The sequence below is a fragment of the Toxorhynchites rutilus genome, chromosome 1 (genome assembly GCF_029784135.1).
Source record: "Toxorhynchites rutilus septentrionalis strain SRP chromosome 1, ASM2978413v1, whole genome shotgun sequence".
In the NCBI taxonomy this organism is placed as follows: Eukaryota; Metazoa; Arthropoda; class Insecta; order Diptera; family Culicidae; genus Toxorhynchites; species Toxorhynchites rutilus.
The window spans coordinates 202,209,900-202,236,074 of NC_073744.1; the positions used below are offsets into that span (position 1 = coordinate 202,209,900).

General features: G+C 40.6%; 2 protein-coding genes across 3 annotated transcripts in view; one reads left to right on the forward strand and one right to left on the reverse strand.

Annotated features, from left to right (window-relative positions):
- Positions 1-370: 370 nt before the first annotated feature.
- LOC129761704 (uncharacterized) overlaps positions 371-26,175 on the reverse strand; it is a 31,148-nt gene continuing 5,343 nt past the window's right edge. Inside the window, exons 3-8 of the mRNA XM_055759443.1 lie at positions 13,998-14,429; positions 13,568-13,653; positions 12,936-13,145; positions 1,929-2,100; positions 1,724-1,865; positions 371-1,651 (exon numbers count right to left, since the gene is read on the reverse strand). Of these exons, the coding sequence (XP_055615418.1) occupies positions 466-1,651; positions 1,724-1,865; positions 1,929-2,100; positions 12,936-13,145; positions 13,568-13,653; positions 13,998-14,429 (2,228 nt within the window). The 3' untranslated portion in view covers positions 371-465. The remainder of the gene's footprint in view (positions 1,652-1,723; positions 1,866-1,928; positions 2,101-12,935; positions 13,146-13,567; positions 13,654-13,997; positions 14,430-26,175) is intronic.
- Positions 4,498-25,383, forward strand: LOC129763428 (uncharacterized). 2 transcript variants are annotated; one of them, XM_055762493.1, is made up of 8 exons: positions 4,498-4,767; positions 4,833-4,977; positions 5,067-5,161; positions 12,744-13,890; positions 23,217-23,863; positions 23,935-24,131; positions 24,202-24,306; positions 24,367-25,383. In XM_055762493.1, exons 2-8 carry the CDS (start codon positions 4,938-4,940, stop codon positions 24,425-24,427), a joined length of 2,292 nt encoding a protein of 763 aa, XP_055618468.1. In that variant the 5' UTR covers positions 4,498-4,767; positions 4,833-4,937; the 3' UTR covers positions 24,428-25,383. The 2 variants fall into 2 exon arrangements, with proteins under 2 accessions (XP_055618468.1, XP_055618466.1); XM_055762491.1 differs by having other exon boundaries at positions 4,498-4,977; positions 24,367-25,382.

The window sequence follows — 26,175 nt, forward strand, 5'->3', positions numbered from 1 at the left end:
GGATGGATCAGAGGACGCACCGCAATGAAATTTACGATTGCAAGCTGATGTTGAAGGTATTAAGAACAGTTAATGCAAGCCTCGGACTCTCGGAGTACGACATCGCCAAAAAACACAACTCCAACCAAAATACCATGAGAGTTGCACCGATTTTCAATCGGCCAATACTCGATTTCTATGATAGGACCCATAAAGTTGTACCGAAAAAATATTTTCTCATCTGCCGAAACATAATTCTCTAAACTCAAAGAATTGGAATTCAGTAGATCAATTAAAAACTTATTTATCATAATGAATTCAGGCAGCGAGACAGTGAAATTTTGTAAAACATGGATAGTCATCGAGGAACACTTGCATAACAAAACGCCCCTAACTATTTCAAATATATTTGAAAAGGCTTACGAAGAGTGGTGTTCCCAAATATCTATGTAAATGCGTTCTTCGCAAAACAATTTTTTCTTCTGTTCACTTTTGTTGTTCCTCCGGCGTCTTTTTCTCACCCTTATCAATATTGTATTTCTCCCACGCATTGAGAATCGTCCTGGCTGATGGTCTCGCCTCGTAATCTTCGATGGTGCACACATAGAACACCTCCAGCACAAAAAAGTATTCCTCTGAAATATTTATCGCATCCGGAATCGCTGGTCGCGATCCAACTCGTCCGTACTCGAGATAATTTCCCACGTCGTCTTCATCGATCCCGTCATAGTCGTCATCTTCATCCACATCTTCAATCCCCTCCTCGTCCTCATCGAATACCTCTTCTTCATCGTCATCAATTTCATGCACATCATCATCAATCTCCTCCTCCTCGTCGTCATCATCATCCTCAATGATAATCGTGGAGTCATCGGCGATCGGAGTCATCCCCGCATCGGTGGTGGAATCCGGCTGGTGTGTGAACTGACTCTTTGCCGGAAGCTCCGGATCGTCCAACTCGTTGTGCTTCCTCTTCACACCAACCATCTCCGACGGAATATTCTTCTCATCTTCCTTGACATCATCCTCACCCTCCTCATCAAACTCATCTTCGTCATCCTCTAAAACGATAACGTCACTTACGTCCAGTTTACGATTAACCGCAGTGCCGCTAGCGCCGCGAATGATCCTATTCATGACGGCACAATCTGCCGCGCTGGCCACACTTTCATCCTTGATCCCGGGAAACGTGTGAGGCGGAAGCAGCGCAATGGTTTCGAAAATCACCAACCCGAAGCTAAAAATGTCCGCCTTCGAACTGATCAGTGTAATGTCCTCCTCAAGCACCTCCGGTGCGGACCATATGCCCGTTCCCACGTACTGCGCATCCTTCCTCTTCTCGGTATCCAGAAAACCATCCTTGGTCAGCGGAAGGCTCACACCAAAATCACACAGCTTGCAGATTTCGAAATCATTCTTCACCAAAATGTTGAACGATTTGAGATCCCCGTGCAGAATCAGCGCTTCCGTGTGGAGATAATCCAAAGCCTTCAGTATGTCCAAAGCCATCCGTTCTATTTTGGGTACCTCCAACGGGCCAAGGTTCTGATCGTATCGTTTCTCCAGTAGATCTCCCAGCGAAGTGTTGCAGTACTCCATAGCGATGTACTTTTTGCCGGCCTCGAGTGTGTCAAAACCACGGTACCCTATGATATTCGGGTGGCTCAGGTTCCTTTCGAGTGTTGACAATGCAAAAAGAATAAATAAATGCACACAGGTGCACAATAATTTGCTCTGCACTTACTTTAAAATGTTGGCCTCCTCCACCAAACGGTCGTTGATTTGCTCTTCCTGGAGGGCAGCCCGCCGTGACAGCATTTTGATGGCCCACGGTGATCGGTTGGAAGTTTTCGACTGTGATCGCCTTACTTTCAGAACCTCCACACCTAGAAATCAGAACAAATCAGAAAATACATCATGGGATAAACCCGTAGTAGTGATTCACTCACCCGTTCCGAAGCCCAATTTTGTGAGAAACGGGGACGACGGGAGCTTCGTGGTGCTGGTGGTGTGTTGATTGAAGCGGCCATCACCAGCGGCACCACTGGCCGCTGGAGTTTGGAATCCGTCCGCTTGCTGGAGCTTCATGAGCACTTTGTTTTTGAGTGGGGTTTCCATTTTCTTTCAATTCTTCCGCGCAGAATATCGGTTCAAAAAATAAATCGCTCGACGAACGCCGATAACGCTAAAAATCTCTATCTCTAGCGTCTTGATGCAATGTGCCCGAATTCAGCACATTTTAGAAATAACAGCGAACGAAGAACAATCTCTATGTGACGCCGTCGTTTAGTTCAATTTTGTTGTGTAGTCAGAATTGACGGTTCGGAGCAAACATACAAACGTCAGCTAAAATTTAGTGCTCTTCCTCGAAGCGATTTGAATGGAAAAGAGAGCATTTTGTATAGCAGGGGTGGGATTAATACTCGTACTCAATACACTGATACAATACATACAATAAATTGCTTTGCTTTTTGCACAATTTTTATTTCAATTGTTTAGAGGCCTGTTGTATCTCGGGATTGTTAAAAGATATAAAAAATATGTTTATATCAAAATTCCGATAATTTGTTGTTTCAAAAACCATATTGGAGGAACAATTCTGAAATTCACTACACGGACGGTTCCAAAAGGATGCAAGAAGTTGGTTTCGGGGTAAGCGGTCATAATAACTCTTATTTCCAGCAATTATTTGCCAGGTGTTCTCGGTCGAAGCTGCCGGAATCTTTGAAGCTGCCACTATCTCGTCAAGCAATCCGATCCTGATAGTTACCGACTCGGCTAGCGTCATCGGTGCTGTTGACACAGGCACCCATGGATAGAAACTATCAGGAGGTATCTGCTGCTGGAAATAATCCTCATGTGGGTCGCCGGACATTGTGGCATTGTCACATTGGACAGTTCTTAACGCGTAAAGTACCGCTAGACGACATCAGATTATGGACTGCCAACATCTTCAAAACATTTTAGGCGGAGAAATGGTTCGTTGAAGGGACGCTGCCTCCGGAGAATCAAAGGCCCATAATAAAATTCGAAGACGTCAAAGCGATGAGAGAGCAACAAATCCTATCCAGGCTAAGAATCGGACACTGCAATATGTCTCACAACTTCAGCAAGAGACCCTTTCATCCCCTTTATGACATGTGTGAGGTTTGCAATTCGGTCGAACACATCGTCTGTAACCTACGGAACATATACGAGATCAGTGGGAGCATTTGTGATGTGCTTGGCGATGACCCTTCACGAACTGCTGCACTGCTCTGTTTTTTTTAAATCAAATGTGATCAAATCGAAGATCTTTGTTCCTTCCCTTCGAGACAAGGAGAACAAGTATAGTCGGCATCTTCGAACGGCGCAAATTCCCCATCAGTAGCCTGGGGCCATGGTTAGCGGCCATCCTCGCCAAACTACCAGGAAGAAGAAATCTAAAGTTGTAATGTGTGGAAACTCTCATGATGAAATTTGTTTTTGTTTATGGTATTGTTGTTAATTGCTTGTCCGTATGTGCATGTAAAATGAAATAATGTTTATTGTGAAAAAAAAACAAAAACACGTACAGAGCATTGGAGACTGCAACATCCCAAATAAGAGCCAACCGCAAGTAATCGTTAACATATTACTAACGTAATCATAAGGCAAAAATTGTCGAAATATTGAAATCCCAGGCCCGTCAGGGTAACGCCGTAGGAACCTTAATAAAAATATATATTTTGGAAAAAAAACTCTGTAAAAGTTTGGACTCTCTGTTCGTCAATCTTAGCGGCCATTTTATTCCACGATTTTTTCATGCCTACAGCATGCGGAGTCACTTTGTCACCCTTCTTCAAATTCCGCTTGACAATTGCCCAATATATTTCGATTGGGTGAAATTAGGGGGCAATTGTGAAGATTAATATCTTTTTCAATGTAACCGACCTCATCGTCACGGTACCACTGAAGCACCTCTCGTATGTGGTAACAGATGGCCAAATCTGGTCAATACTTCACCGGTGCTTACACTCTACTTCCAAATACGGCAATTCATTCTTCGTGAGAGGAGTTTCACATTTCACAACCCCACAAATCACATGACGGTGCTAAGATGACCTACAAAATTGATTTCGAAATTGATCAAAATTTACTAGCTATGAACACATATCAATTGAGGGGCTTAGAATGCAAGGGGTGTAAGTGACTTGATCGAACTTTTTCTTTAGTTAATAACTCAATTGCAAAAACGATTTAAGTTTGCTGTAGAATCTGATAGGTGAGGTTCTGACCTATCTTCCACATTGTCAAATACAGCTGGGAATGTATTTGAGGCTAAGCTATGACCAAAAGAGAGAGTCGATGTAGAGAAATCGATCAAATCACTTACACCCCTTTCATTCTAAGCCCCTCAATTATTATCATCCATCAAATCGTCAAACTCCATATTGACGAGAAAACGCCTTAAGCCATTGTTTTTGCGCACCCCTATGAATCCTGCCTTACCGTCAATTCGATAGCTGTCATCCACCGCCGTCCACAGAATGACAGCTCACACTACAAAAAATATCATTCGTCGTGAGTCTCGTAGTCGCCGTCTCGCACAAGTTTATCCCGCACCCGAGAGTGTGCTTTTGTTTTTCTCGGTTATTTTCCTGTGTCGATTTTTTAGTTTAATTTTCGGACGGGGTTTCCCTCGGTGCGTTCCCACACTGCTTCCGAGCGTATTTCGCGACGGCACCAAACCCAAGTGCCCCAGCTATGATCAACAAAATCACAAACAGTTCCCGGGGCCTGTGTTGACGACTTGCGACTTTCTGTGTGGTATTTGTTGTTTTCTGTTTATTTTCTTGCCTTCGTCTCTATTTGCGATTCCACCTTCGGGCCAGAGTCGAGAGGGAAGCAAAACGAGAATAAAAACCAGGAGGATTGACCTTTAGGGGCGTGGAATTTGGGCAGGAAATCGTTGCAGGCACTGGAACAAAGCGCACGGTATGTGGAAGTGCCACAAGTGCGGCAAGCCAGTGTTTTTCGGTACGTTCAGACGAAATTGGGGTCTATTTTTGGGAGGTTGTGTTTTCCTGGATTTATTATCATTGTGTTTTTTTATTTCTTAATTTCAGCTGAGCGAAAACAATCACTCGGTTACGATTGGCATCCGGAGTGCCTACGCTGCGAGGAATGTGGAAAGCGGCTTAATCCCGGACAGCATGCAGAGGTACGTTTCTAGGAACATAAAGAGCTTTTCGTGGGCAGTTATTTGCTTGTTCATCAATATTCTTGACACGCGCGTCTTCGGTGGCTTAGCAGCAGCCAACGTTAACGCAGCTCTTCTTTTTGCACTGATCGTGAGATCTAATCACGCATATGAAAATATTGGTCAGTCGTCAGCAATCATCTCGAAGTCAATGTACAATGAACAGGAGAGGTTTGTTTGTACAGATAACCAACCAACGTTTGATGATATTAAGTATAATTTGAGGTCATTCGTAGTCGAAGCGCTGTAATTATGCGATGGTAAACTCTTTCAAGCTGTTTATTTTGGTCAATTGAACTTGCCTTGATGCATCTGTTGTTTGATCGTGTTACGATTGATGTTTGCTATCGAATTCATTCACACAATTGCTAGCAGTGGAAAGGTATGGAATTGGTTCCCTTTCACGGACGAACAAATTGAAATAAGTCGATGAGAAATATTTTTGTTGTTTCATTTTCAACGCTCTATTTCTTAAACTTGATTAAACAATTCTGATTCGGATTCCAGATAATTGAAACTTGTCAGGTGTGTTTCAAAACTCACAAGCAAAATGCTGGGTAACTTAACAGATAACATAGCCTTGATAAATTGCTACAATCACAGTTGAAGCACTCATTTCCGTGAGCGTTTATTTGTTTTGTTATAATATTCATAATTTCATATGAAAAAACAGAACAATAAAGCTGTGCAAAAGCGAAAGATCCAATGCTCCTCACTCCCTGTACACGGTCATGTAACTAACGACCATGATCACAGTGAAACACGAGAAGCCAGAGCATCATCATAACAACAATAGTCCTGAGAGAGATAGACACAGAAGGAATCCCAAATAACATGAATTTTTATATACCCGCTGCGGATCAGACGTGCCTAAATCGCCGGAATTTACATATCAATAGTTACACATATGCTGGATCGTGAAAATAAACACGATGGATTACAGTTGTCCGTTGGTCGTTGCTGATGATATTCGTGGAACAGTGGCCTTGAAGCCTCCGCAGATTTTTTATCGTTCAATAGTTCGGTAATCGGCTTCTTGATCAGTACGGAGAGAAATGAGCTATAAGCGTTCTAAATCTCTCATTTTTTCCTACATGCTCAGTACCTAGATTTTCATTTGGTCGGTGTTAAGTCAAACCGGACTATGTGACATTTTTATGATTTCAATAAAAACGAACATAAAATGTAATGCTCTGCAATTTTCAAAGCATTTAATTTTTTCGTTCAATATTGTTCTCAGAAATGTTAGCTACTCTCTGGCAATATGGACTATGATAGTTGTAAAAAAACATCAAGTATCATGGCAAAAAGGCAGTTATTTGGCTGCCTATACGTACATGGTCCACTCTGACTGAACCAAATAAAGCATTTTTTTAAGAGTTGGTTCACTATGACTGAACAATTTCGAAATATTTCTCAATCAATTAACAGTTGTGTGCCATTCTGCTGTGAAAATTAGAGCGAGAAAAATTGCGAGATTTGAACTGCATAAACATTTGTTGCATAATAGTCTCTGCTATCTATTACACAGGCATGAATATGATTGCACGGCAAATATGTTAAGCATAAACTTCACATTTTCAATCATCTTAGACAGCATTCGGCAATAGAATTGTCAAATTTGAATTCATTGTCATCGCTACAGCCTAAAATGCACTCTGAAATAATACATTTTGCGATCATTCACACTGTAAACCAACATTTTCACTGATCCGTTCAGTCGGAGTGGACCAAGTTTATTTTTTAATATACTCAGAATGTGCACATTTCACACTAACGGGTTCAAGCACATTTCGACAAGGTACCTATTAATTTCAAGAAAATTTTGTTGGTTTGAATTCGGCGTTTGAAAATTGTTTAAATTCAATATACAAATGATTGTCAATCATCACAATTTCGATCCGTTATTCCTGCTTTATGCGTGATTTTTCAAATCTGATAAATGCGGTATGTAGCTTACATAATGTTTAACCAAATGTGATCAATAACTCGAAATTTTAAATTTTGCGACTTGGTCCCCATTGACCAATTAACCCTTTCATCTACAACAGTGGTGGCCAAGTACAGACATGGTGCGGGCCGCATTAGAATTTTACTCATAGCCGCGGGCCGCAATTATTTTTTCTCACTACTTTTCATAATGAAATGTTAAATATTGGATGGGGAAAAAGAAATGTTGTATATTGTCAATATATGGCAACATTTAAACATATCTTGTGTTGTACTTATCGCATCGGGTCGGCTATACGGCTATTTAAAGACGACAATCTGTGCTACAAGTGTCGTTTTGACAGTGTTGTGATTGTTCATTTCGGTTTCTAGTTATAGCGCGTCAAAGATGCGGAACGATTCGCACAGCACAGCGTTGGTTTGGTCGTTTTCGTTCTGGTGTAGTGGCTGTCGAAGATACACCCCGTACAGGTAGGCCAATCGTCGTGGAAACCGATAAAATCGTTGAAATCATCCAAGTAGACCGACATGTGAGCACTCGCTCGAATGGCCAGGAACTGGGTATAGACCATAAAACTGTTTGGAACCATTTGCACAGGATTGAATTAAAAAAAAAGCTGCATATATGGGTGCCACACGAGTTGACGCAAAAAAATGTTTTAAACCGAATCAACGCCTGCGATGCACTGCTGAAACTGAACGAACTCGACCCATTTTTGAAGAAGATGGTGACTGGTGATGAAAAATGGATCACGTACGACAACCTAAAGCGAAAAAAGTCGTGATCGAAGCGCGATGAGCCGGCCCAAACCATCGCCAAGCCCGGATTGACGACCAGGAAGGTTTTGCTGTGTGTTTGGTGGGATAGAAAGGGAATCATCCACTATGAGCTGCTCAACTATGGCCAGACCCTCAATTCGGTTCTCTACTGTGAGCAGCTTGACCGTTTGAAGCAGGCGATTGACCAGAAACGGCCAGAAATGATCAATTAGAAATGGTGTTGTATTCCACCAGGACAACGCTCGGCCTCACACATCTTTGATGACCCACCGGAAGCTACGGGAGCTCGGACGGAATGTCCTATTACACCCACCGTATAGTCCGGACCTGGCTCCAAGTGATTATCATCTCTTTCGGTCCTTGCAAAACGCTCTTGGTGATACTAAGTTAGCCTCGAAAGAGGCTTGCGAAAACTGGCTGTCTGAGTTTTTTGCAAATAAGGAGGGAGGGGTTTATAAGGGGGGGATAATGAAGTTGCCTTCTGAATGGCAACAGTTGTCTTCTGAATGGCAAGTTGCAAAACGGCGCATATTTGACATAAATTGGATAATTTTAAGTATGTTAAATGAAGCGTCAAATTTCGATCAGAAATACGACATTTCTTTTTCCCTAACCCTATATAAGTATTTAACTGGTACTTTCTTCGACTCACTTCTTATTTTTCAGCATTCAGTTCTATACCTGTAAAATTCATAGCTCAAGAACAAAATGAGACAAAAGCCCAAAACATTTAATGAAGGTTTGAAAGTATCTAGAAATAAATTTTTTGGCCAAATTATTTGACCATCTTTTCTTCAAGCAGAGTTGGAAACGCTAAGGCCAATCGTCAATCGCTTCAGCTTCTCGATAGAACTCACTAACGATTCGTAATTCCAATAAGAACTTCCACAGGCACGTTCCTCCAACTTGGCCCAAAGTGAAAAATCCGATGGATTGGCAAATGACCAAATGCCGAGATGAAGTCTGGTAGGTTTGTTGCTAGTCTCGTTTTTTAACCGTTCTAGGAGTTCCAAACATATTCGCTTCAATCTGGGCGCTTCTCGTACAGACCGAACATTAGCGTTGCTAGGAAACCGAACAAATGACGACCAGTGATTTTGTTCCTTGACTCTGATTGCACTTCTTTCATAACTGTAATAATTGATCACAAAGATTTGTGGATTCAAATAAAGAAGTAATAAAATGAGCATGGTTTAATAGTTCTGGAAATCGCGCTTCTGGAACAAATCTGGAGTAGAAATTCAAGATATCTAACTGCACTCCAATGAGTTTCATCTGCATGTTTTCAGCGGCATGAGAAAATTTGAGAATTATTTCATGTGCTTTGAAGTACCAAAATTTGTGAGAGACATCAGCATTAATGGACTGAAGTGCATCAACATATTTCCCAGTTGTCGGTTACATAAGAAATTCTCAACGTCAGAAAATGGGTAAAATGAAAATTTCCCTTTTGTTGTTTGAATTTGAGTTGGTTTTCGTGTGGAAAAAAAGAAAAAAAAGAAAAAAAGCTTGGAACTCACGATGACCCAATGCGTGCAAGTTGATTGATGATTTGAACGAAATCCTTCAAGACATCCTCGAATCCTATATTCATAGGAAAAAGGCAAGTCAATTTCTCGGTAACATTGAAATCCTTCTCTCATCTATCACCACTGAATAAAATACGTAGGGGGCTGTCCACATACCCCGTGGAAAACTTTAAAGGGGGATGGGGGGGGGTGTAGGGTGTAAGAAAATGTCCAGTCTTGTCCAGGGAGAGGGCGGAGGGGGTATAGACTGAGTCCACCTGAACAGGAAGAATTTTCTCTCCGTATTTATCTATAAACGGATTGAGAAACCTGAGAGTGCTGCCCAGTCAAACGATCATATATTTTTTCTCATATCATGGATCTTCTTCAGTGAAATCTGTATTATAAAAATATCTCACGTAAATTGTGAATGACCAACTATTTCCTATGATCGAACTTTTATAGTTACGGGGTATGCATAGCCCTCATAGCCAAAACTATAAAAATTAAACGATTCTATAATGGTTGAGATTCCATGATATGCGTAAATGATTTTTATCAAATATAAATACATTTTATTATATCTCGAGAACAGTATGTGATAATAACGTCTGTATAGTTTTTCATACAGAATTGCGTGTAAAATCATTTTCCCAAAGTATTTTAATTCCATTAATTTCTAGGAATAAATATTTACATTTGCAGGAGATTGTCTATGCATCACTAGTCGTCAACTTAAAACGATTGAGCCAGTATTCTGATAAATTATAGAATATTTCAGGAGGTGACAGAGGATCATATTTGATGAAAAAATCCTACGCATGTGGTCAACTAGGTCGACTAGGACATTGTTGAATTTTTTGTTTAGTCTAATTTCATGTCTTGTCTGGCTCTTATTTAGAAAGTACGCTCTTTAGGATAATTATACTGTTCATTTGTAAGACAAGAAAATTTTGCCTAGAATTCAATCGTAAAACTTTCAAATTAATGGAATTCAGAATCAACTTTTAAATGTAAAGAAGAAACTTCAAATTTTGTGTTTCTAATAAATTTTCCAAAAATGCCTGATAAACTAGATTGTTTCTATCAGCCAAATTGAAGCTCTCCAACCACACTACAGTTCCTTCCTTGACACCACACTATTATCCCTCTTGTTTTCTTCTACTAATTTACATGTGTTCACAACATAATGTTATGCAAATTTTCCTCAAATGAAAGCAATTCAAGCGTGCAAAATAGCGCACTTTTTGAATTAAAGTCAGTTTAAGGCAAAAAAAAAACGGTCTCAAAGAAAAGTTTAATAATTCTTTCGTAGTTAAGATTTGATCATAAGCGTGGAAGATTTTTGATAATCCCCTATCTCCTAAAATATTTCGGATCAGCTACCTAACAACCTATATATAACATTATTTTAAACAGATGTAATAATTTTCGATATTTTATTCAATTTATGAGAAAGTTTTCTTAATAGTTTAAACATTTATAAAAAAAAAATAATAGAAGGTTAATAAATTTCTCAAAAAAATGTTTCAATCGGGCAACAGGCTTCAAGGCCATTTTTTGGAAAAAATGAACCAAATTTTAATAAAGTGGGGAGGATCGGGGGCAGCGGAGGATTAATTCGGCGTTGAATTGCTCTCTGGTAAACTGTGACGTTAGTGACGTTTTGATAAGGATTTAAGCGGAGAAACACTAAAGAGCAATACAAATAATTTTTCGTGCAAGGATAGTAAAAAACTATTGAGTCGTGAGTTTTCTGATGTGTTTTTCCCCACGAGCATTTTGGAAGCTATCTAGACACGCAATGCAGAATGGTCAATAAGCAGTTGAAAAATAAGAAAAATATATAGATATTGAAAATATTTTTAATAAGGTATCAGTACCCTTTGAAAATTCCCCGAACTATTGCGGAAAAGGTTTCTATTGCGCTGATGACTAAAAGTGAATTGATTGTGTAAATGAACCGACATTTCCTGTGGCGATCGTATTCCGAAGTAAAGAACTACACTCAACAAAAAATAGAGGAGCAAAATGCGACAACGAAAGTTTTGAGTGATCTTTGAAACGCTGTAACTCTGTTATGAAATAATGCATTCGTCAAAGCAACAACTGGACCATGTATTAAATATTTCTAAGATTGCGATGAGTAGATTTGACCATCGATTTGCTGTGCGTTCATTATTTCATGAAATATTCTTAATTCGAATTCAAAGGATAATTTTTCATTCGATAGAGAATACCTCTGTAGTAAATAGTTCTACTGAAACTCTCAATGAACGCACGAAAACGGAAACGAAACGGAAGCGAAATCATCATGTTTGTTTGATTAGATTGATTTTAAGAATGTATTTTCAAAATCTAGAGAAACTTTGAAAACAAACCATAAACGCTTTATCTTTTCTTGCAATGTATTTTGTCTACAACACATATACACATCACACACTCGAAATTTGTAGCTTGAAAATGCTGTATTTTTTATCTTAATGTCATCATTTATATCGAAGATACAGGCGTTCCGGAATCGCTGAAAAATTTTGACCCTTTACTCCTCAATGCTTTGTCAAGTGAAGATTTATAGATATCAGTGCATGTTTAATCCTTGTTTAAAGAAAAGACAACACTTATATAGAACAAGTAAATAAATTGAAAAAAAATGCAATCGATTTTTCAAAGATCGATTCTTTGGTACAGGTTTAGTCAGTGAATCAATTCCCTGCGCCATCTAGAAAATCGATCTTTTTCTAAATATCGCCCAATCCTAAACCATACCACGAAATTTGACATGATTTGCTACTCGCAACCGAGCTAGTTGACAGTTTTTGGCTGCATGAGCAAGGTTTGAGGCCCGCGGGCCGCCGGATGGCCACCACTGGCCTAGAATATCAACATGGGACAATTGAGCTTGATGTTGTTTTTTTTAAGCTAGGAACAAACAATAAATCTTTTGTGTATACATCGTATACATCGTATTATGAAGAAAAATGAAAATTGTCAAAAAGTAGCATGGGACAACTATACATAGAACGGCAGTAATTATATTATTCATATGGGAATTCTCACTTTGTTAATTTTGAGGATAGAAATTGGTTTTATTAATTAGAGGTAATTCTAATTAATAAACTCAACTTTTATCCACAATATGAAAAAACAATTTCACTTTTGCAGTATTTTTCCTCTAAATATTTGTTGTATAGCTTTTCCTGAGCTCGTGAACGATTCCATACCTATTCCCGCGAATGCTATTAATTCTCCTATGAGAGTCCACTAATCGATAATTACTCTCCCTCTCTCTCACTTTTTTCCAGCACAAAGGAGTCCCCTACTGTCACGTGCCGTGCTATGGGGCTCTCTTCGGGCCGCAGCTCTTCGGCCACGGGACCCGCGTTGAGTCACACAAAAGTTTCGGCCAGCCAGAGCTCAAGAAGCAAGCGATCCTTCGCACGCCAACGGGTCCCACCGTTCCACGGGGGCATCTCGAGGCGAAGCTCAAGGCGTACAATCACTTCCACAGCCACCGAAGCCAGGAGATTCGTAGCCGGGAAGTGAACGGACGGTTGGTGCTTGAGGGTGCCCTCCGGATATACTGGGGCGTCCAGGGGATCATCCACCTGAAGGAAGATGACGACCAGCGAACGGTGGTGACGGTTCGCAAGCGGAACTCCTATCGCTTCAGCAATGCAAGCTCGATGGCGTCCGCCATGCAGGATCTGGAAGATAAGGAAAATCTCAACCCGGATCAGAGAAGTGATCCGCTGAGTTCGAGTTTGACCGAGGGAGGGGACAATAACGACACGACGACAATCTCGGAGAGCATATCGTACGATACGTTAAGCATTTCATCAGACTTGAATTCGATCAGTTCGTCTAAGCCTAATTCGGGTGAGAACTCGAAGGAGGTATCTCCGAGCCACGTGGCTGCCAATGGAAATAAATACGTAACACTGCCGCCAAAGCTAGAGGTGAAACAGTTGGAATGGGACGAGATCGACGATCTTTTGCAGGTTGAACGCAGAGTGGATGAAACGGAAAAGCTGTACCGGACGATGCCTTCCCCGCTGCCATCGAGTTGCTCGCAGCAGGATTCGGAGCCCTCGGAAAGTGTTACCGATACGGACTACAAAACGCTCACCCCCCAGACGGTCACAAATTCAAACTCATCGACCGATAGCAACAAGACGGTCAGCACATTGAACGGGGAGGAAGACTTCCAGACGCCTATTGGAACACTTCGATCGCATGATTTCGAGGCATTCAAAATGCAAATGAGTCAGGAGTTCATCAATGGAGCAGCCGATCTGGGGACTACCGAGGGAACGCTCAAACTGAACCAACCCATCGATCCGGCTAGGATCAACGATTCGCTCAAGCTGTACAACGAATCGGTGATGAATCGGAGCCTGTCGGATGAGCAGTGTAGGAATGTGTTTTCATTGCCACAGGGAAATATAACAGGTGAGTCTTTACTGTATTTTTTATTTTTTTCAGCTGTTGTTATTATCCTCTGGGTGGTGACTTACATCGTTTTTTCTGCTCTTTCTGAATCCTCTCACCCAACTTACTAATCCGTTCTCTGAACTCGATTGTGTCGCCCGTGAATGATTTTTCTGGCCAATGGCTGGAACTGATGTAACTTCTCAGGATTTTGGTGGGTTCGCCGAGTGTCCGGCAGGGGTATTGACCGGGACACCAGACCCTGTCGCCCGAGTGACACAGCTGACATGAACAAAGCCCCCCGTAGCAGCTGTCGCATCCAGTGCATACAGTTGGGTTACACTCACGGATGAAATGTTCCGTCCCCTCCGAGAGTGGCCCCAACCGGTACTCTGGCAGATGATCATAGTCTATTTGGAAGGTTGATTTCAACGGTGATCGACCGGACTCTGCCCTCCAGGCTGCACTTTTCTGCAGATTTTCGTACAGATCGGGATAGGTGTGGCAGAGATTCAGCAAGAAGCGATTGGGGCTGGTCACGAGCCGTGGAATCGCTTTGTCTGGTGGTGGTGGGTTCGGTTGTGTACAAAAAAATGCGGGTGTAAAGCAGCTGTCAGGGATTTTATGTTGGGATTTGTTCCGCAGCGCCAGCTCGCGGTTCGTATCAGCTTTAACATAGTCTGTCTTGTAGATAGTCTCCAAGAACATTGGTTGCCTGCTCGGCTCTATTGGTTCAGGGTTTCTTTCTGTTGTTTCTGACTTTGAAGGCATTTTTTTTGTAAATTGAAAGTTGTTTGACTGAAATTTGGATTGTCACGATACTGATTTCTATTACAATATTAGCCTACTGAGGATGATTAGCCGAAATCGTCATATTAATCCATTAACGACCAAGCTGTGGAAATTATTTTTTTTTTACAAAAGCCATTTGTGTATTTTTGACTTTTGGCGTTACAGAAACCCCAATCTTCAAGAGATATTTTCTTCCGTTTTCTGGAAAATGACAGAAAATCAAAAAAGCGTCAAACGAAAAACATTGGCCAAAACCTACATTTTTGTTTGTGGAGATTCAATCTAATGGTTCTTTCCTACATCATAATGTGTGATCTTTTATCAAAGTAATATTGCAGAAAAGTTTACATATTTTTAAATTTTGTAAGGTTTCGTTTTTTTGTCAGGTTATGTGAGGTTATGTACTTTTTTCTAATAAACTAAGCTATCATTTGATGACAAAACCTTACATATGGTTGTTCTCCAACGCCATAAAAAATTATCGATGTAGCTGTTCGATTTTTCGAATGTTTGGCATAAAACGGGTTAATGTTTGTTCTTGTTTTGAAGTAGAGGTGGGCAAAACGGTTCACTTTAATGAGTTCACCGTGCACTTAAGTGAACTAGTGCTTTTGAGCAGTTCACTCACTATTTCGTACAGTGGAGGGATATGTCAAAGCAAGTATAAAGAGAGTGGGACATATCATTCATAAAATGCCGTTTTAATAATTATTCGTCCGAATTTTGTTAGAAATAAGCAATAGCAATAGAAAATCAAACTTTGATTTTGAAATTTTGATTTTGTTTGAGTCGTTATTCATTTTTTTCAGCACAATTCATATTTTTTCATATTTTGATATATTTTGATAATTTTGAGATGGACGTTGGCGGTTTGGGTACAGTTTTGCTATATTAGAAAAGCTAGTTAGTGCGGCTTTGCTTACGATGTATTGCAACAAGTATTTTGAAGTAGAACTACGTCTTTCGGGAATATATTGGGTGTACAAATTGAAATACGGGAATTGGTCGCATCGCGAGAATTGTCCAATTTTGAACGCTTTTCGCACACTTATATTCGCACATATTGTTAGAAACCGAGAGAGAATATATAAGGTGGAAAGATTTTTAACATAAATTTATGTGATTTTATTTTTCTACACTGCGTTTCACAACTATAGAACCACTCATGTTTTCTGAGTTTCCAGAGATATGTAAGAAGTCGGTTGAATCGTAGTATATAAAGGGTGTGTCACATCAAATTGCATCACGGAAAAAACGCTGTAGAAATTTAATTTTATTATATCTTCAGCTTTCGCTTATAATCAGATAAGAGTGTATAGATCACGTTGGCCATGCTTCACTGTCAATTTTTCGTAAATTTGGAAAAATGTCGTCGAACGAAAAAGAGCGTCGTGAATTAATCCTGCGCACTCATTTCGAGAATCCGGAGTTGTCACATCGGGACATCGGTAAGATGCTGAGATTCGTCCAATCCACGGTCAGCAGAGTACTAAAACGATACTTCGAGAACCTAACCATCGACCGGAAGGTGAAGAACGGCAAAAATGGATGCTCCGTCAGTGAAAAAGATCACAAGCGCGTAGTTAAGCAGTTTAGACGTGATCCGAGAAGTTCGGTCCGGGATGTCGTCAATAAGCTGAATTTGTCAAGTTCATTCGTCCAGCGAACCAAGCAGCGGGAGGGCCTGCGTACATACAAGGTTCAGAAGGCTCCTAACCGCGACGAAAGGCAAATCATGGTGGGGAAGACGCGAGCCCGGAAGCTGTACACCGAAATGCTGACGAAGCCGCATTGCCTGGTAATGGACGACGAAACCTACGTCAAAGCGGACTTTCGGCGGCTGCCGGGCCTGTTGTTCTTCTCCGCAGAGGACAAATTCAGCGTTCCGGAAGAGATTCGCAAGCTGAAACTATCCAAGTTTGCCAAAAAGTACATGGTGTGGCAAACGATCTGCTCTTGCGGAAAGCGGAGCGCCCCCTTCGTGATGACCGGCACGGTAAACGGGCAGGTTTACCTTAAGGAGTGCCTACAGAAGCGCTTCTTCTTCTTTAATGGCACTAACGTTCCTAGAGGAACTTCGCCGTCTCAACGTAGTATTACTTACGTCATTTTTATTTGTACTTAGTTGAGATTTCTATGCCAAATAACACGCCTTGAATGCATTCTGAGTGGCAAGCTCTAGAATACGCGTGATCACAGTGCAAGTCGGAGGAAATTTCTTTGACGAAAAATTCCCCCGACCAGAACGGGAATCGAACCCGAACACCCGGCATGTTAGTTATGACGCTAACCACTCGGCCAAGGGAGCACAGAAGCGCTTACTACCACTATTGAAGCAGCACGAGGGCCCGACCATCTTTTGGCCGGATCTCGCTTCGTGCCACTATTCAAAGGACGTGTTGGAGTGGTACGAAGCCAACGGGGTCACTTTCGTGCCAAAGGAAATGAACCCACCCAACGCGCTGGAGCTTCGCCCAAAATAGAAATATTGGCGATTATGAAGCAGGCCCTCCGGAAGAACCCAAAAGTTGTCAAATCGGAGGCGGACTTCAAGAGAAAATGGATTTCTGTTAAAAAAAACTACAACCTGACGTTGTACAGAACCTTATGAACGGGGTAAAGAGGAAGGTGTGAGCATACGGGCTCGGGCTCGAAGTATGAATAAAAAGAAAATGCCAAAAGTTGTTTAATAGTTTTTATTTTACTGTCTAAAATTTTCAAAAGGATCGGTGTACTGGGCGAATTTCTACAGCGTTTTTTCCGTGATGCAATTTGATGTGACACACCCTTTAGTCTAGCATATAACCACTAACTTCATTTGAAAGACTGGCCATTTGGACTTTATTGTTGTGTTCTGACGCAAAACATTGAAAAAACAAAAATTCCAGTGTTTCATAAGTATAGAACCAGATGGAAAAACTATCACTCCTTTACAAAATTAACGTAAATTTCACATGAATTATAATAACTTTCTAATTCGTAGGTCATTCTTAGTTAATCAATCGGTTAGAATAACCCATTCGGAGTGGTTTTTACCAAGCTGCGCCATGTTGTAGTGTGTATCTCGTTCTACGCAGAGAATACTGCTCATTTAAGCTCTTCATATCACTCATACTACTATTCGTACGATCACTCCTTGATAGAGTTTTGATCTGGTAAACAAGCTGACTAGTCCAGAATCTGAAGTCCCTATTCAATAAACCATGCCATGATTTTCCGGATGTTATGAATTGATGCCAAATTACCCAATTATCACGGTCTTTTTGATGCAAAAACGGAAGTAAATGATTCTGAAGTACTTCATTTCACTTCTGACTGTACATTGGTGTTGATGAAAAGCTATCTGAAGCAGGCCGTTTTGAAAATATTTTCCTCAAATCAAGTTTGACTGCCGCCTGCAAAGTTACGAGTTGAAAAATTACATGACACGTTTCGTAAGTCCTTCCAGTTTGAAGAAATTCTATTCAAATTGGATTTCTTTTTACCAGAGAAGTTCTCCTGAAATAGTGAAACCCATGGCATTTACTTCCACATTAGTTTTTGGACCAATAGCTTTGGAGATGAGATTTTTATGGTTTTGGGAGAATTTTCTCAAGAAGACCTGGTTTAGGTAGCTTACCATCAACACGAATGAACAGTCAGAAGTGAAAAGAAGTACTTCAGAATCATTTACTGCTGTTTTTACATCAAATATAATGTGATAATTGGGTAATTCGGCATCAATTCATAAAATCCAGAAAGTCATGGCAAGGTTTGATGAATAAAGGCTTCAGATTCTGGACTGGTCAGCTTCTTCACCAGATCAAAACCATATCAGAAACTTATGAGGAATGATCGTACGAATAGTAGATGCAGCTCACAAGCAGTATGAGTGATTTTAAGAACCTAAACGAGCAGTATGCTCCGCGTGATACACACGCGAGATACACACTATAACATGGCGCAGCTTGGTCGAAGCCACGCCGAATGGTTTATTTGAACTGATTGAGAACTAAGGATGACCTACAAATTAGAAACTAGTTGTAATTCTTGTGAAGTTGACGTTAATTGTGTAAAGGAGTGAGAGTTTTTCCATCAGGTTCTATAGTTGTGAAACACTGGAATTTTTGTTTTTTGAATGTTTCGCGTCAGAACACAACAATAAAGTTCAAATGGCCAGTCTTTTAAATAAAGAGAGTTGTTATATCCTACACTATATACTTCAATTCAACCGACTTCTTACATATCTCCGAAAACTCAGAAAAAATGAGTGGTTCTATAGTTGTGAAACGCACTGTATAGCAATCCACTACATAGAACAAGTATTTTTTTCTCTCATCTGTTTATTTTATTAGGCTCATTTAGCAATTCAGCTATAACGGAGCTGAATTGATTTGTGTACATTCTTATCGTACAATAATTTTGTTGTATACTGTTAATAAAAATAAAAATAATTGAATACAAATTAATGTTGCGATTTCAACGAAGATGATGTTTTCCAATTGATTAAAAGTATATTCTTTATTGCAGTTAAAAAAATCCTGCCAAAAGAGGGGAACAATAAATTGTTCTTTCTGAAATTTTTAAATCTGAATTCCTTACGCCAACTAAATTTAATAGTAAGAAACACGATTACAATTCTAAGTTATGCGTCAACTGACCTTGTGAACTGTACAGAGTTTTTTTTAAATATTTTTAATTCAATCAGTCACTTAATTTTTTTAGAAATTTGAAATTAAATTTTAAATCTACAATCTTTATAATTTGTCTAGCGCTTTTATCAGTTGTTTTGTTTTTTATCTCTCTCCTCATCACTCATTCGTATAACTGACAGTGGCTAACCAAAAAAGAGGATCTCTCACCACAAGCAAGTGGTTGGATAATAGGTGAGAAGCAACGAGGGGTTGCGACAAATTAACGAACTTCATAAATTAATGCTAGTGTTCAAAACCATAAGGGCCCAACTGACATTTTGGCAGGAACTGAAATTTCAGTATTTTTAAAGTGTTCTAAACCTTTAACAATTCAATTTCACCTCTCGTCAAATGTTCAGTTTTTTTGATTCTCAACGCTCATATTTTTGACGTAGGGATACTCTTTCAAGAAGGGTGTAAATTCAGAAAAAAAATGTCACGTTTTTATGAAATAAAGTTAATGTTAATAACTATTATCGCTGCGAAAGATTTCTGATGATTTGCATACCAATCGAATAGAAAATTCTCATAGATTTGTTTGATGCGTTATACATTAAAATTCCCCAATAAACGGTTTTAATTAACACGTTGAGCCCCGCGCCGATCCCTTCACCATTTGGCATACATCACATACAAATAGCGAATAAGGAGGAGGTGAAACCCAACACTTCCGCCCCGGGTGCGAAAGCTTCATTCGATGCCACTGACTGGAAGCATACCCATTTTCCTATAGACTTGTTCTGCCCGTTGTCAATAACATTTGTATGAATAACCATCCGCGATTTTAAATCACATCCATTCGAGGAACATACATTCTTCCTTCAACCATGTAACGTTTACCAAGCAAGCTAACGGGTGTTCAATAAAAAATGAGCATGATTTTAATACCTTTCTGTTAAAAAAAAGTAAAGAGCGTAAATTTGTTGTCTCACCGAAGGAATTGCTCTCTGGGCTACCTAGAAACAGGTTGCTCGTTTTTTTTTTGCTCGGGTGCTGTTAGTTCGATCAAAGATAACGTCGAAACAACAAGCACTACGCGAGCGCGTTGTACGGTTCTTTGAAACGCGTGAAAGTCAAGGAAAAAAGTTTGAAGTAGACCTCTTTCGGGACGAAAATGTGCCGGTGAGCACTGTTTACCGGATCCTGGTAGTAGCCATCCGGCGAAGATCATGACGAAAAAAAGAAGGAATCTCTGGAGGAACTGGTCGACAACAAGGACGGTACGGGTCTGCGTAACGCCGGCCGACAATTTCGCTGCACCCTTTCCTACATCCACAGAACCCTTAAGCAGGAGATCATCGTCGGAAGGGGACTAGGTCCCCAGAGTACACGGACGAGCAGATAGCGACCGCGAAATCTCAGCGTCGGTGGATAACGAAGAATTATCGCGGGACGTCGTTCATGCTGGACGAGAGTTATTTCCCGCTGTCAAAGTCCCGGCAATGACCGATTTTATACCAGCGTCAAGGCGTCCACACCCCCCGGGATAAAGTACAAATACAAGCATAAGTTTGAAAAGAAAGTTATGCTGTATATTGCAAACTCCGACAAAGGGATTTCAAAACCCTGGTTTAACAAGCCGAGCGGACTTGCCATCAACCAGAAGGTGTACTAGGAAGAGTAACTGGAGAGGATTCTGGTTCCGTTCTCAGAGGAACATCGTTCTGATGGGAAGTACGTATCCTGGCCGGACAAGGCGTTGTCCCATTACGCCAAGAAGACGTTGACGTACCACGAGAAAAAACAGATATCGTATCTCTGACAAAATGAAAATCAGTCTATGGATTCCCTACCTCAGACGACTGTTTTGTCTCAACGCATCGTTGGGTTCCTCCTCATCGTTCCAGTCGCGAGACGCCTGCCGTTGCCGTGGTCTTAGAGGTGGATCTATAGTGTCAAGTTCACCGCTTTCGGTTGCACCACATTTCTTTCGCGAGCTGGCTGACGTCAAAGGCATAATTGGATACTGTGCTAACAATTCAATATATTTCAATTACACAACCCGTAATAATTAAGAGATACATAGATGAGGGAACAGAAAACGGGTATTTATTAACTTTGTTATTGAAAATACAAATTTTAATTATTGCCAAACTTAGATTGCTGTCAGAGAATTGTTAATCGTTCCTCCCCTCGACACTGCATCGTAAACCTTTGAATTCATCCTCCGGGACTCCATAAGTTCTTCTTTTCCTTCCTAGTCGTAGAACCCGGCATTCCTGAGCCGCTGAGCGTGCACGAACTTGGCATTACGATAGATGAAGCAGCAGTTCACTGCAGGAATCGATCTGCTGAGCGGTTCACAGCGTGTTCTACGTGGTCCACCGGGCGGACTGCAGCAGGGTCCACAGGGTGCCATTAGGCAGCCCCCGCAGGCTGCTCCACCGCACGGGACACAGCATCCATCGCAGCAAAAGCTACTTGGCAAACAGCAGGATGCGTACTGGGGACAGATGCAGTACATTTTCCGATATTTTTTTCTCTGCTCCTCGCGTGAAACGAAAAATTTAGGCGTGTGGCTTGGCCAAAAAATTTTACGATTTTGCAGCTGACACGAAGGCAGTGCTTACTATGATTGAATGTTTTTCATTATTTTGACGTGGGACTACGTCTAACCGGAATATATGGAGGGTAAAATGAAAACCTAAACACAGAACATGCAGGAAAAAATTAAAGATTTCGAATGCTTATAGCTCGAACATTTCGTACTGGATAGGAGAGATGTTTGCATCAATTGATAGGGAATATTTCTACGCATCTATCGCAACTAACAAAATGTTGTTTTTCATTAGATAAACAATTGAATAACTGTAAAATATTAGGCGTTATCTAAACGCCTTAACTGCATCGTTTTGATTGGCCCGATTTACGGTTTCCCTAACACAGCCATCAAAGCCAAGCAGCCTTGGGGAAATCGGCATTGCAAATACATGAAAGTAGGGGGACTTTTGTTCTCATCGAAAAATGTTCCCTAACACAGACTTTAAAACCAAGCAGCGAAATCGGCATTGCAAACACACGAAAGTAGGGGGAGCTTTTGTTCCCACCGAAATGTGTTCCCTAATAGAGATTTCTAAACCAAGGTGCCTGGAGAAATCGGTATTTCAAATTCATGCAAGTCGGGGGTATTTTTGTTCCGACTGGAATGTGTTTCCCTAACACAGACTTCAAATCCATGGAGCGTGGGGAAATCGGCATTGCGAATTCATACAAATCGGGGGTATTTTTGTTTCGATTGAAATGTGTTTCCCTAACACAGACTTCAAAACCGAGGTTTCTGGGGAAATCGGCTCTGCAAATAAATGCAAACTGCGAGTACTTTTGTCCTCGCTCGCCTTTGTGCAGAGTGGAATATGTCTGTCCTAACATGATCTTCTAAACTTAGGAACCTGGGAAAATCGTGCATCGACACTAGAAGCGAATGAACTTCCCAGTTTCAAGCAAATTCGAGATTCGAGAAGTATGTACATTTTTGGGATGTAAACTTCAGAGGGAAATGTAAATATAATAAAATAATCGTTTGATAATTTTGTTGTTGTCTTTATTGGAAAGATTTTCAGCCTTAGGCTGGTTCATCAAACGTTTGATAATTCTTCCGTACATATATTTTGTTCTAGTCATCATACCAAACGTAAAAGGTCCGTCATTAAATTTACTTGTAACGAAGAACAATCAATCACAATAAATGAATTGACTTTACATGGCATTTGTTAATTTTTTTCACTCATAGAGCAAATATATTGAACTCAATTGAATTTGGAAACTGTTTCATTCAATCAAGAATTTAGTCAATACAAATGAATGATTGCTAAGCTAAGGTAGTTCCACGTCAACCTTGCGGTTATATCATAGATATAACCAACCCATTTTTTTTTCTTTCAGATTCCTTTCATGTGGTGAAAGACGATGGAACGCTGAAAAAGCCAGCCGACGGTCCGGCGAGTCCGGTGGTGAAGAAACCTCGAGAGTTGCTGAACGGCGGTGGCAGCAATGGTCGCACCAAAATAGCCTACCAGCGGCAGCAATCCGAGTCTACGTCGGCCACTTCGCCCGGAACTGACACGGACAGCTGGACCGGAGATCGGGGACTGCTGCGGTCGAAATCTCAGGGTAACTACTATTCCGGCAATAGTTTCATGGACAGCGAGGAGGAGGAGGAAACTTCCGGCACGCTGAAGGCATCGGACCGACCGCAGACCTCCATTCACATTCGGATGGATTGTTACGACGAGGAAAAGCTTGGGAATGGCGAGGTGCTGGTGAGCAGCACCGAGGACAGTATGACAACGACTACCAGTGTACCCAGCGAAAGCCATGTGGTGGCAGAAGATGAAGTGGTGCTGAGGAAGGCTCCCAGGACGGGTTCCACGGCGATCAAGAGACGCTCAGGGAATCGTCGCTCGAGGACAAAGCTGAAGCGGCGCTGTTCCATCAATGGTCATTTTTATAACCGAGAAACGTCGTTCTTTACGCCCCCGCATGGGTCGCTGATGAATGTGTGGGTCACGTCGCTGGTGAATACTCAGGAGGTGGGAATAATTTTTCGTGTGAAGATTCTAAGCTTTTTTGATCGGTAAATGTTTTGGAAAAACTATAACAGGTGATCAATCTATTGCTGGAGAAATACAAGGTGGACAGTCGGGCCGAGAACTTTGCTCTGTTTGTGGTGAAGGACAATGGCGAGCAGAAAAAGCTGAAGGAGGACGACTATCCGCTGGTGGCAAGGGTTATTTTGGGACCACACGAGGACATCGCTAAGCTCTTTTTGATGGATGGCCAGCAGACGCCAGAGATAAGGTATGTTTTGCAGTTTGTTTATATTTACTTTATAAATTGAATTGCTTGTTTCGTTGACTGTTGTGAGTAGTAGTGAAGTGGCCCAGTTTTTGAACCTGTCGATACCGGAGTGCCGCGCTATTCTGCAGCGCTATCACGAGGAAGAGCAGAGGGAACTGTGTCGAATAAAAACAAAGTAATATTCCTGCCAACATTCCAACGTGACGTCAATCACTAATCTTATTCTATGTTTCAGATACGAGGAACTGCGGAGAAGGATCGTTCAAAGGATGGAATCGCTAAAAGTTAGACTGTGAGAAGAATTATAACCGCGATAGTAACGAAATGTTTTACACTGCGCACAAAAACGAAACCGTTTACGTCAAGTCATAACGTTGAACGATTCCATTCATGTCGTCAAGCTATTTATACTGCTTACAAGTGCTGAATCGACCTGTGAAAACCGGAGAGCCACATCTCCGCCATTATCTAATCATATAATAATAATAATAATAATTTATTAGAGGAGCTTCAGAGTCAACCGAGTGCTAATTACGGCGATTAAAATATCAATTATCATATTCACCAGTCTGACATTAATTCTAGCACACAGCTAGACACCGTTTATTTGTTCTGAATGTAATTATTTAACAAAAAGTGCTTTTTCTGTTTGTTTGTTTGCTTCTCAATAAGAGAAGTCGCCTTATTGAGGGCCAGGTTTTTTTTAAATCAATATAACTCTAATTAAGAATTAGTCAAGCCATCAAAGAATCATAAGTGTACGTAACTGGTTGTTTAGATACGCGTCATATCATTTCGAATAATTTCCAGTCATTTCGGCATCGAAATGACTACTTCGAGCCCATCAGACTCCTCACTCACGACCAGCAAAACTCATCATTCGAATAAGAGAGAACACGAATCATCGAAACAGAAATTTCAAACTTCCGATGTGACAAATAAACACGCTTCAAGAATCCCAATAGGCAAACTTAAAAATATAAACAAAACTAAACAAAAGATGAGCAAATCACAATCAACGGCTGCTGTGCATAAAATTGAAAAACAAAAAAAAAGAACGATATATGATAGATTGTTCCATGGCTGCTGCCCGGAAAAAATGAATATAAAGCAAGCATTATGAGCACTGATAAGTAGAGAAAAAGACGACAGGATAAAAAATCATGTCGAACAGCAATGAAGTGAGAACGAAACAATAATATAGCAATTATATAACGCTGACAGAACATAAACCATATATCGGTTGCTGCGATGAAATTTTGGCCAATTCTTCGAAAGCCTTCGGACAAATGTATCTGCATTTTTGGTGCTCGTGTGCCTAAAGCGACAAAAAATCGGATCGATAAAAAATTGCGATTACAGTAGGCGTAGAAGTCCGCATTGTTATACGAAAGCATTGCGTAGCATTTTCAGTTAATTTTTGGTGCATCTTCAAGCTATTGGACGAGATGAAATTACTGCTCATTCGGTAAGTATTATAAGATATTGGGTCTTATTCCCGTATACACTTCACGAAACGAGTTAATGAAGGTAATATTGGATTTTCAGACTTTTCAAATAGAAATTAGAAATTAACTTCTCCGTATCAAATAAGTGTTCAATGTAAACGGATAACTGTTTTTTTTATGTGATAAAAAAAAATCTTACAAAAATTGTGTCTGACGATCATTTTATGTTATAATGAAAAGTTTTAGTGGAAAACTAACTTCGTATATATAGATGTCGACACCGTGCCGTTGTCATCGCGGATACACTTCATTCCGTTTTCACCGTGAAGTGTATACGGGAATGAGGCCCATTATTCAAGTGAACGCTTCCATTGATCTCATTTTCAACATGTTCAACCCCACGTTTTTATCATTGTTACTAAAGAAATTCAGGAAAATGAAAAATGGGTCCGGTATATCTGTGATATAACCGCAAGGTTGACGTGGAACTACCGTTGGTTAAGTAGGCATTTGTTCGTACTGATTAAATTTTTGATTGAATCAAACAATTTCCGAATACAATTGAATTCAACATATGACGAATTTCTTGCCAACTA